This window comes from Leucoraja erinacea, chromosome 20 (assembly GCF_028641065.1).
Source record: "Leucoraja erinacea ecotype New England chromosome 20, Leri_hhj_1, whole genome shotgun sequence".
Taxonomy (NCBI): domain Eukaryota; kingdom Metazoa; phylum Chordata; class Chondrichthyes; order Rajiformes; family Rajidae; genus Leucoraja; species Leucoraja erinaceus.
The window spans coordinates 25,530,221-25,543,265 of NC_073396.1; the positions used below are offsets into that span (position 1 = coordinate 25,530,221).

General features: G+C 41.2%; 1 protein-coding gene across 1 annotated transcript in view; it reads right to left on the reverse strand.

Annotated features, from left to right (window-relative positions):
• The window catches only part of LOC129706985 (RNA exonuclease 5-like), a 47,623-nt gene that overhangs the window by 7,873 nt on the left and 26,705 nt on the right, over positions 1–13,045 (reverse strand). The window contains exons 12-16 of the mRNA XM_055651689.1: positions 11,621–11,712; positions 8,754–8,874; positions 7,385–7,510; positions 2,131–2,268; positions 1,033–1,125 (exon numbers count right to left, since the gene is read on the reverse strand). Coding sequence (XP_055507664.1) covers positions 1,033–1,125; positions 2,131–2,268; positions 7,385–7,510; positions 8,754–8,874; positions 11,621–11,712 — 570 coding nt within the window. The remainder of the gene's footprint in view (positions 1–1,032; positions 1,126–2,130; positions 2,269–7,384; positions 7,511–8,753; positions 8,875–11,620; positions 11,713–13,045) is intronic.

Below are 13,045 nucleotides of genomic sequence, written 5' to 3' on the forward strand. Positions count from 1 at the left end.
AGATTCAGAGCACTCACCTAATATTGTAATTGATAAAAAGGAATTGTTGGAGTAAAATGGAAAGGCCATGGAAAGGCTGGTGTTCGAAGTAACGGGCGATGTATTAAAACTGGTGCGTACCAGGAGACCAGTCAGGGCTGACCTACTGGGTGTGGCTTTGGTACAGTTTTTATATTCTCAGACGACAAGATTACAGAAACTTGATTAACAGTAAAATGAGGTCTTGATTACAGAATGGAGCTTACAGAAAGACTTAGGTAGGTAACGAACAGAGTAAAATGATTATCCACAGGTCTAACTTTATTGACAGTAGATACAATTTTCTGTTACAATGATGGGTACACACTATAACGTAATCAATTCATGAAATCAGTTACTGAAACGGAGTTCCATGTCTCTACTTTTAGGCTTTGTCTGGGGTTCCCTGTCGTCGCATTAGCACAATCCACATCCCACATCCCTATTTACAAGCTATTTAGCACAACATGGTCCTGATGCAGGGGCTCAACTCAAAACGTCGATTTTCCCTTTGCCTCTGTAATTGCTGCTCGACCCACAAAGTTCCCAAAGCAGTTAGTTTTCTGCATTAGATTCCAGTATCTGCAGTTTCTTGTGGCTACATGGATTTGTGTTAATATGGACATTCTCTTCGTTCTACCCATTGCCTCACCCAACCTCTGCTGCTTGTACATTCTCCACGTGACCAGCATGGGATTTCTACGAGATCTTTAGTTTCCTCCCACACTCCACACATGTACAGGTTTGGTGGTTAATTGGCTTGGTAGAAATGTAAAATTGTGCCTAGAGTGTGTAGCGTAGTGTTAATGTGCGGGGATCGCTGGTCAGTGCGGACTGGTAAGCCGAAGGGCCTGTTTCTGCACTGTATCTTTAAATTAGAATTAAATTGGAAACTCAGTTCAAATTTTACAGAGAACTGATTGAATTTAAAAAAAAGTACAACATTGGTGTGTTCAGTACAAGAAGCTAGACCACATTGCAATTGTTGCTCACAAGGGAATTGAATGTTGTTACCTTAATGGGGCGCTCAGCCACAATGCTTCCATTCAATGTTTCCACAGCAACCAGTGCACTTTCAGGCACCTCATACTGAATCCGCACATAAGGCTACAGAGGGAATGAGAATACAAAATTAACAATACAAATAGGAACCCAAGGGGTGACCTTTTTTTTTTAAATGCACAAACGGTGGTAGGTATTTGTAATGAACTGCTGGAGGAGGCAGTTGAGGCAGCGTTTAAGAAATATTTGAACAGGTACTGGAATAGGACAGCTTTAGAGGGCTATTGGCCCTCTAGGTGGGGCTAGTGCAGATGGGACATGTTGGTTGGTGTGGCCAAGTTGGGTCGAAGGGCTTGTTTCCACACTGTACGACTATACCAGAACAGCTTGAAGTCCTTTTAAATCACTTCCCTGTAATTTTAGTTTGCTTGTTCTTGGTTAATAAGATGGTGCTCTTGTGCTTGGGAAGTTATTTACAAAGCACATTATGATTTTAGTAGGTTCCATGCTCTGTTTAGAAAATGAGAAACATCAAGTTTAAATATAGAGAGCAGCTTGTTTCCATACACAGATCAGGTTAAATGGATTTGATCTGTGTATGGAAATTTGATGAATAATTTTCCAGTGAAATGTGTAGGAACGGCAAATGCTGGTTTACACCAAAGACGGACACAAAATGCTAAAGTAAGGCAGCATCTCTGGAGAGAAGGAATGGGTGACGTTTCAGGTCGAGACCCATCTTCAGTCAGTAATTCCCGTACACTAGCACCATCCTACATACCAAGGACAATTTACGATCATTACCAAAGCCAATTAACCTACAAACCTCTATATTTCTGGAGTGTGGCAGGAAGTCGGAATTCCCAGGGAAAATCTACGCGGTCACGGGGAGAAAGTACTAACTCTACAGACAGCACCCGTAGTCATGATCGAACCTGGTCTCTGGCGCTGTAATGCAGCAGCTCTACCGCTGCACCATCGTGCCACCCTAATTTTAATCCCAAATTATTTCAGCAATTATGTTATTCTCTGGTTTAACATATTGGCTAAAACTACTACAAGAATTACTAAAGTACAAGAAAATACTTTTGCTTTAATTACTGTATGTACCTGGTATGTTTCCGTGGTAATGCTGAAGGAACGGATGGAACCACACCTTCTGAACGCTCTTTTAACGGATTTTAAACAGAAATCCTTACAAACTGGCCCGGCATACACTGTACACATCTCCGATAACATTTGTTTCATCTGCAGAGAAATTTGAAAAAAAAGTTAAGACAAGTCAATAAGACTGAGAAACGATGTAGAACAGTCCCACACAGAATCAGACCCTTCAGCCCACAATGCTTATGCCAACATTTGCTTGTACATAATCCATATCCCCCCATTCAGTGCATAGCCATGTGCTTATGCCAAAGTCTCTGAAATGCCAAAATCGTATCTGCACCACAATCTCCGGCAGCATGTACCAGGCACACATCCCCCTCTGTGTAAACTAACATGCCCTGCACATCTCATTTGATCATCGCCCCTCTCACTTTAAAGCTATGCCTTCTAGTACTTGATATTTCTATCCTGGGAATTAGATTCTGACCGTGTACCCTATCTGTTATGTATTTGGTTGCTTGGAACCAACTTGAATAAGGCTCGGACACGGGAGTAATCTTACAAGCTTCTTTACTGCAGGACGCCACCTTGAGTCTCCCCTTGCACATGCGTACTTGTACAAGATATCACAAGACACTAATTACATATGCTAATTATCACATACATAACACTTCTCCCCCTTTAACTTGGAGGCAGGTAATACCATTTCTATTACATACACCGCACTCCTACCCTTTTAACTCCATTTCACTTGTACGGTATATGCTGTTTTCCTACCTATCATTGAATAATACACTGTTGCACAATCGTATTATACTTAAACCAAATACATTACCCCTTGCTTTATGAGTTATCATTTTCTGGTTCATGTATTTGTTTTGTTTTCCTCTTTGTAGGTGGGATTTGACCCATGGCTGCAAGTTTTCGTTTTCTAGCAGCTTCCTCTGCTGTTCAATTTCCCTTCTCTGCTTATTTATCTGCTCTTGTTGTTTCATGAGATTCTGCAATGCATAACCATTTGTCCATTGCTCAGTGAAGGAGGCTCCATGCTGGACTATACTGAAGTGTCCTAATTGCTATCGGTCCTGCCTACTTTTGTCTTGACCGACCAGCCTCTCTTTTTTAAATTTTTGTATTAGCATCTTTCTACTCATTGTCACGTATTTATTCAACCTTTCCTTGCATCGTTAAAGCCTTTTCTGTTGTTCATCTACTCGTCTTTTTAAGTCACCTTTCTGGTTCTTTACCAAGAAGTAGGATCTATATTGTCATTGCAATACAACACTGGCTTTCCCATATCGTTTAAGCCTTTTGTATAGTTTAAGCCTTTTCTGTTGTTCATCTACTTGTCCACTGGTCATATCTCTGGTTCTTCATCAAGTAAGATCTATATTGTCGTTGCAAAACAACATTGACTTTCCTATATTGTTTAAGCCTTTTGTATAGTTTAAGCCTTTTCTGTGGTTTATCTATTTGTCCACTTAAGTCGCATCTCTGGTTCTTCATCAAGTAAGATCTATATTGTCTTTTCACTACCACACTGGCTTTGATTTGTGCTCTGCTTAGTTTTCTTGCTTTATAAGCACAGTAGTGAGACTGCACTACAATTGTTGTATCTTTCTGTTTGAGGAAGTCTTTCCTATATCGTTTAAGCTTTTTGTATCGTTTCAGCCTTTTCTGTTGTGCCTTTATTTGTCTTTTTAAGTCTTTCCTATACCAACTCCTACAGAGTACTGACTGCACTTTTACAGTAGCTCCCTTTTGCTTAACCCATTGCCTAACCACCATACTCTTGTAGGTAGTCTGAATGGTAATAGTTGCATCCCTCATTGACTGATATTGCACAAACTGGGAATGCCCCATTTTGCATGCTTTGTACCATCTCAGGATCGAAATGACTGCTTGATGCACAGCTTTGTAGCGTGCTCTTAATTGATAACCACGGTATGCTGCTTGCAGAGTGACTACAGCCGCCTTTTGCATCAAGAAATGCTTTCTTGTAATGCACATTCGTATGAATGACTTAATACGGCGTGCTGCTTTGATTTTCTCTACCAATACTCTGGCTTTGATCCCACGGTATAAGGCCTGAATACACACCACTGCTTTTCTCAAACTGTTATACTGTCTCACTTGGACATTTCTTATCTGGCAAGCTCCGTATCGTTGCTGTACCGCAATGGCAGACCAGCGTAGTTTCTTAAAATACAGACGCTGTTTATCCATCTGATACTAAGTCTGTATGACCTTGGCAGATTTGTGCATGCACCGCAATTGCTTTCGAACAAGCATTCCTTGGTAGGCTGCCTGAAGCAGTACAACACTGCTGCGTACGTTCATGTAAGTTTTGCGATCACTTACCATTGGAAGGTGTGCCCTATAATGGGTTTGCACTATTATAGCTGCTAATCTCATTGCCTTGTATTGACCCTGCATTCTAAACGCTGGTATTACTGTTGCTGCACTGTTATAGATCTGCTCCGTACCTTCATTGAATGCAGCTTGTATTGACGGTTGCCCTTTGCATAATTTTCCTTTGCCTTTGACTTTTTTCTAAATGCTGCTTTTCCCTACTTCACTGTTGCACTTGCACTTCTTTGTCCTTTTGCATTTGACCGGTCCTCTCACTCCGTGGCCTCTTGCATTGACCCTTTGAATGCTCCCTGCCCTGTTTAATTCAGGCTCCTTGCCTCTGGATGCCCTTGGCGGTTTTGGCGAGAATGAGCCATTAATACCTCCTTACACTCCTCGTACGTTTTCTCTGTGGGCTTAGCTGGCAGCAGTAACGTACGTAAGGTGTGATAACCCTCTCTTCCCAAGCCTACTATGAACCAATCTCTCTTCTTCTCCTCTGCAGTGATATCACTGTAAATGAATGAAGCCTCCAAGACTTCAGTCCATTTCTCAAAATTACACCCAGAATCTAACAGGGACAACTTTCCTATCCATTGAATAGCCATGCTACCTGTTGCTAATCAGGTATCCTACTCTGGTGCTCTTGTACAGACAAAACACTACTTACCTCCAGATAAGAAAACACATATATCCTGTAGAGCCAAAACACTGGCTTCTGCCCTGGATAACAGTTCTGTATTAATTAGCTTTAGCAACAATCACTGTCACTTACGTGATCTTATAATAACAGATTTATACTATTAACCAACATTTTCTGTTAATAGCACCTAGAACATTTTAAACATATTCTTCCTATGCACATAGATTTACTTAAATTATTGATAACAGTCCAATGCATTACACATCCAACAGTTCTGTTTTTACTGTGACAATGCATTACATTCACCGAGAGATTTTATTATGAAGGATTTCACTGCTCCAGCTTGCGGCCCGTTGGCTCTGGTGCATCCTTGACATCCACTGCTGCTTTAGCTGGCTCCCCCCCGGGCTTCACTGTTACCTTTAAACACCTCTGGCCACTCTGGACCTCCGATGCTGCTGCTGGCTCAGCTGTTGCTGTTGCCTCCGCTGGCTCTCGCTGACTCCACGGGCTAGCGGTTGCAGTTTATTTCTGCAGTTTATTTCTGCTGCTGGTCCTTGCTGCTCCAAACGTCAGGGCTGTGCCGTACTCGTGGTCGGCTTTCTCCACTCTCGGCTGTCTCCCGCAACCGGGTTTTCTCTGCTTTCTTCCCCGACCGGGCTGACTGTTCCCAGTTGGGCTGAAGACTCAGCCTCTGTCGCTGGCTCTCTGGACCTGTCCGTGGCCTACACGGCACAAGGCCCTCACCCAACGTTTGTGGCTGCTACTGGGGCTGACCGTGGGCTACACGGTCCTCTTTTTGTTGGTGGCTCTCTGGACCTGTCCGTGGTCTTCACGGTACTAGGCCCCCACCCGACGTCTGCGGCTTCTGCTTGGGCTTGGCTGTGGGCTGCACAGCCATGGATACATTCCAGGTAAGCTGACACCATGCTCGGTGACCCTTACTGCCCCCGCTTGATTTCCTAGCTCTTCCCCGAGCTATTGCTACCCGTTCCTAACTTTTTTTTCTTTTTGGCCCCAATTCAAAACCATTTGGCTTGGTGCTGTTCCACTTTGTTTCCAAATACTACTATTTTAAAACTTGTTTTCGATTCTTCTTGCTGGCCTTGTTCTTATCTTCGTTCTTTTATCCTCGTCGCCAATTGTTGTGCATTTGGTTGCTTGGAACTGACTTGAATAAGGCTCGGACACGGGAGTAATCTTACAAGCTTCTTTACTGCAGGACGCCACCTTGAGTCTCCCCTTGCACATGCGTACTTGCACAAGATATCACAAGACACTAATTACATATGCTAATTATCACATACCTAACACTATCTATGCCTCTCATAATTTTATACACTTCTATCACAACTTTGTGTGACCTCCTGATGTTTCAGGTTTGAAAATTGCCCTGACCCGAAACATCACCTATCCACATTCTCCAGAGAAGTTGCCTGACCTGCTGAGTTACTCCAGCACTTTGTGTTCTTCTTTGGAAACCAGCATCTGCAGTTCTTTTTTTCTCCATGTTTAGTTTAGTTTAGTGATACAGTGTAGAAACTGGCCCTTCGGACCACCGAGTCCATGATGACCTGCAATCATTGCACACTAACACTATCCTACAAACACTACGGACATTTTAACCAAGCCAATTAGCCTACAAACCTGCAAGTCTTTGGAATATGGGAAAAAACTGGAGCCCAGGAAAAAACCCACACAGGTCACGGGGTGGATGTACAAACTCCGTACAAACAGTACTCTTAGTCAGATCGAACCCAGGTCTCTGTCGCTGTAAGGTATCAATTCTACTGCTGAACTACCAAAGTACATTGTGAAGACATATTGCTGGTCATAGCTGGATAAGACAACATGGCTCTTCATATTTGATTCTTGAAGTCTTATAATTAAAATACAATATAAAATGTGTGACATAAGAAAGTCACACCTGTTAATTATTGAATATGCATTATTTCCCAGTATTTCAAATTAGTATTTTCATACAAAGGAATTTCACAGAAATTATTCTACAGCTGCTCCTCGACCTATGATGGGGTTATGTTCTGATAAATCCACCGTAAACCGAAAATATCACGCTGAAAATGCATTGCGATATTGCGAACACGTGATCGGAAATGACATGCGGCACTCTGCCGTTGTCGAGCATTTGCTGATCGTAAAGTCGAAATATCGCAAGTCGAAGCATCGTAAATCAGTGAGCACCTGTACTGTGACACTAATTAAATACTGTACTGCAATCCCAGTCTTTGTTTTCTGTCGTACCTTTTCATGTTGTCGTCCTACATTGATTTCCATATGTAGATCACTTTCAGTGTAGTCAGCATAAGAGGTAAAGTGAATTAAACTTAGGATAGCAGCTGTAGTATTGATCCGAGTACACTGAACAACCTGAAGAAAACAAATGTCAAATTTGTTGAGTGACAAAGTATTAGTGCTTTAAATCTTCAATGGGGAAGGAATTTAACAAAAAACAAAATCTCCCAATGGATGATCGCAATCTATCTCAATGCTTGGCATGAACTTCATTGTCTATCTATATTAATGTACAAATCTATTCAAAAAGGCAATCCGTCACTAAAGATTCAGTTGCCATAACTTCTAAAGGATGTTTATATGCAATAACAGCACAATTTGAAGGCACGCTGTGCAGGGCTTCACAGGATTACGAAATAGAATCATGGAGCCATACAGTGTGGAAACAGGCACTTTAGCCCAACTTGCCCACACCGTCCAACATGTCCCATCTATAGTAGTACCACCTGCCTGCGTTTGGCCCATATCCCTCTAAACTTATCCTATCCATGTACATGTACAAATGCTTCTTAAACGTTGCCAATTGTAGGCAAAATGCAGCATTCAATCCACTAACATATGTATTGGAATGGAAATTCAGTATACATCCACTCAAAGAAACTCTGACCTTAAGACTTGTGAGATATCAAGATCCTGAATGTATTGTGCCTGCCCTCTAGGTGGGGGTGGTTGCTTGGAACCCTTTTAGATTACTAGCTGGGTAAATTATACATGTTTACCTCATCCAGTTTTCCACATCCCACAGAAAGTATTTTAGTTTAAGGATTGCTATTTTGCTCTCCAAATGTTGACTACATCCAGTTCCAACACTGGGATGGTTTAGTGTTGTCCTCCCACTTTCCCAACCCTAGCCCGTATCCCAATTAATTAGCAGCACTGCTATTTGAGTCTCATGGTCCCTGTTCTCTCTTACTGCAATCCCATGTTCTTTGATCCGCACCTCGCCCATTTTCTCCGTACTCGGCATCTAATTCCAGTCTTTTCCTTGGTCTATTTATCTGTCCGCAGTACAATTCTTGGACAAGACTGCTATGCAATGCCATGAAAAATGTATGTAAAACTTATTTTTAATAACAAATCTTTTAATGTATGAATATGACTAATAAAATGCTAATATAAGTTATACTGCCTGTTCTAACTGAATGTTAATAGTGCTGGGCTCACAGAGAAAAAGAGTTTAAAGTAATTCTCCATTGTTTTATCAGTTGCTTTGTTCTGTATAGAGGGACAATATATCTTGGGCATTTATAGAGTTATAAACAAAATAAGTTTTCTCTGTTTGCAGAAATCAAACAAATACTAACTTCACATTCCTTACCTCTTTGTCTGTTTCGCATTCAATTTTATGCCAGGCTCCTTGGTGTATCATCAACTCCATTGCTTTCTTTGTGCCTAATAGCACAGCTTTTCGATCACCTGTACACATTTGTTTTGGCAAACTAGAAAACAATAAAAAGAAATGACAGATTTCACATAAATGCAGCCATTTTCTTAAGTTACATAAGTACACAAGGATTTCTATTGAACTTCATACAAACTTCATAATTAAAGTCTAGGTCACAATAAAAGTATCTCCATGGAGAACCAAGGAGCTGCAGATGCTGATTTATACCAAATATAGACACAAGGTACTAGAGTAACTCAATGGATTAGGCAGCACATCTAAAGAAAAAGGATGGGCGATGTTTCAGGTTGGGACCCTTCTTCAAACTGATCATATAGTATCCACAATGGATACTGTGAAATATTCTTCTCAGATGCCATTGTTCTTGTATTCTACATGTTGTCTATCAACAATATCAGTTACATCACAAGTATCAATTAATTAGAAACAGCAGGCAGCTATTAAGGTGATTTGGATCTTTTACAAAGTATAATGTAAGTATTGGTTTATACAGTATACTTCCTCCCATAAACATTAATTTGTGGTATTGATTGGACAAAAATCCCATGAAAAGACTAATAAATATAATTCTGAGCAGATATTTTGAAAATACTGAATTGAAATACTAAATCATTAATTATATTTATATATTTTTAGAGCATAAAGTGGTATCCCTGATACATTTCCCCCCACATCCCAAAAATCATCAGATTTTAAATGGTTCTTAGTACCTAGAGATATAGCATGGAAACCGGCCCTTTAGCCCACTGAGCCCACAATCACCTGTTCACACTAGTTCAATGGTATCCCACTTTTGCATCGAATCTCCACACATTAGGGGCAATTTTCAGAGATCAATTAATCTACAAACATGCACGTCTTTGGGATGTGTGAGGAAACTGGTACACAAGGAGGAAACCCACGTGGGCACAGGGAGAACATACAAACTCCACACAGACAGCAGTCGAGGTCAGGATTCAATCCTCTGGCGTTGTAAACTGTGGCTTTATCAGCTGTGCCACTGGGCCACCCTTCGCGCCACTGTGTCACCATTAGGTGTATACGGATTGATACCAACATCTTTAATCATTATGTTCCAAGGATCAAAACGAATTGCAGATTGTCCACATTTATTATTAACCGAGCACATATTAGTTATTAAAAGAAAAGATTACAATATATCCATTACACTGGGGGAAGATAGAGGTAAGAATAAGCAGGATAATTTTGGAGTCAGGATTGCTGCCAGATAAGTGGCTGATGATAAATATTCGGTCTCTGTGGTTGAGTTTCTTTGCATTAAGCTCCAGATAGCATAGCATTCATATCTTAATGTGGTTCTGGTTAAAATAAATCAATAGAAACTGCACAGTTTTAGTTGGTTAAACTCTAATAGTAATTCTGCACAATCTAGTTTATCCATGGAGAGGCAAGGAGCTGCAGATGCTGTCTGAACCGCTGAGCTACTCCCATACAACGTGTCTTCTTTTGTCAACCAGCATCTCCAATTTCTTGTTTCTAAATTTCTCCTTGTATCAGTTTTTAGTGACACCCTCATCCTGAAACTAGGTTCCTAGATTTAGTCAGCTCTCTTCAGCTTGGAACCTTCCGCTGAGTCACTCCAGCACTTTTGTACCTTAGTTTATCCATTGATTGAGAGTGCACAGCCAAGCAAAACATTGCATTGTTGCTCAGAGAATCTAAAAGACGATGTTTTAAAAAAATAACAATGTCACTACAGCCAGCTACCCAAAACAAATGAAGGGTCCATTTCTGAGAACTAACCACTGTGTAGTAAGTATTGAGGAATTTGCTCTTCCTTTCACCCTGTATAAAATGATCGGAATATTTATTTGGAAGCAACATAAAACACTTGTGTAGGTTACCAGCACATGTTTTTAGCAGGAACAAAAATCCTCCTCTCTGAACTAACAAATTCAGACCATTATTTGCCCATTATCAAAGTGTTACACTGAAGCAGAGGTAGTAGAATTTTGTTTTTAAATTGACGCAAAGAGTCAGAGCAACTTAACGGGTCAGGTAACATTTCTGGAGACAAGGAACAGGTGACGTTTTGGGTTGGAACCCTTCTTCAAAAAAGGAAATCTATTTGATATTGTACTATGGTTTGTATGTCACTTTAACTCCCCCTCCCATTCCCACACTGACCTTTCCGTCCTGGACCTCCTCCAATGTCAGAGTGAGGCTCGACACAAATTGGAGGAATGGCACCTCATATTTCGCTTGGGCAGCTTACAATCCAGCGGTGAGTATTGATTTCTCCAACTTCAAGCGACCCTCGCTTTCCCTCTCTCCGTCCCTCCCCCACCCTAGTTCTCCAACTAGTTTCACTGTCCTTCTGATTAATTTTACTGAATGTATGCCTCATCGTCATCTTCCCCTCTGCTAACAATTAACCATTCGACATTTCTTTATCATCGTCTACTTTGATCTGTCGTTTTTACCTTACCCCTCCATATCTCGAGACTCCCTCTCCCCTGACTCTCAGTAAGAAGGTCTTGACCCGAAACGTTCTTTCTCTCCAGAGATGCTGCCTATCCCGCTGAGTTACTCCAGCATTTTGTGTCTATCTTCGGTGTAAAACCAGCATCTGCAGATCTTTCCTACACATGGTTTGTATGTATTGTGTCCAGAAAAGCGCATCAGGTTTTCAGTGGAAAGGAAGTATGATTTTAAAAATGTATAATTGATAAATGTCATGAATTAACTTGCCACAGTATAAGCAAGCCCTGCCTTGAAATCCATCTATCCTGCAGCTTGCACTCAGATCATTTGATTACCTTTTCCTCTGACTTCTGGCTTCAGGCTGTGGGGTGATAACATCTTCCAATGGCTGCTGAGGCTCGAAATTCTCCAGACTCATCAGCGCTATCTGTAAACAAAGCATTTGCTGAATATCCCTATGTGCTGCCCGGGCAACAAACAAACTGGGCTCTGAAAATAAAGATATACAAAGAAAAAAATCCTCCACCTGTTTATTCAGTGGAGTCGTTTTTTGAAACCGGAGCTTATCAAATCCACTATTTTCACTAAAATACATTCAACAAAGCTATCAGACTTGGCCATCTCCTGCCAAATGGCAACAAAGAGCTCAGCAGAAATGTGACAATTTTAAAGCAGCTACGTCGGGAGATATTGGGAGAGCAGTGTCATCATTAGACATTTTATGGTACAAAGCATGTAGCTGTCAGCAGGAACATTCTGTGAAACACAATGACAAAGAAGACACCAAACTGAGAAATGCTGGGGTCATCCAAGTTATTGTAAGTTGCCAATCACAGTTTAGTTTTAGAGATACAACACCGAAACACGCCCTTTTGGTCCACTGATTCCGCGCCGACCAGCAATACTAACACTATCCTACACACACTAGGGACAATTCACAATTTTACTGCAGCTAATTAGCCTACAAACTTATACATCATTGAAGTGTGGGAGGAAACTGGAGCACCCGGAGAAAACCCACACGGCCCCAGGGAGTACGTACAAACTCCGTACAGACAACAATTCTGGTGGGGCGAGTTTTCCAGTTACCCAATGCTTCAATTTTTTCAGGAACCAACACTTTCTCCTCGATGACCATTGGCACAGGGCCACCTCAAGGCTGTGCACTCACCTTAGGTTTAGATTGTAACAGCCCTTTATGGCCAGCTTTAGTTGGGACAATGAAATGGCTCCAAAACCTGGTGACTCTAGCATATAGACTCAGTGAGCTGTTTCTGTGCATTATGTAGTTAACTGGGGATTGTAATAATGTATGGCAATAATCTTACTAATCTGTACGTAACAAAATAATCTCACTGAACCTTGGTACACGTGGTAATCCAGGAATCTGAGGTCTATTACTGTCACTTGTACAAAGTTACAATACAAAACTTTACTATCAGATCTGTACTCAGACTGTGTAGCCAAACACAGCTCCAATACCATGTTTAAATTTGATTATGAGACCAGCATTGGTGAAGAATAGGTTACAATAAGTCAGAGTACAGGAGGGAAGTTGAACGGTGCCACACCAATTTTGCTCTCAAATCTAGCATGACAAAAGAACTGATTGTTAAGGAAGGGAGAAGATCCATGAATCTGTGTTCATCAACGGAGTGAGTCAACATCTTTAAGTTCCTGGGCGTGCATATCTTTGAAATCTGTCCTAGGCCCAGGACATTGATACCATCACAAAGCAAGTTCATCAAAACGACTACTTT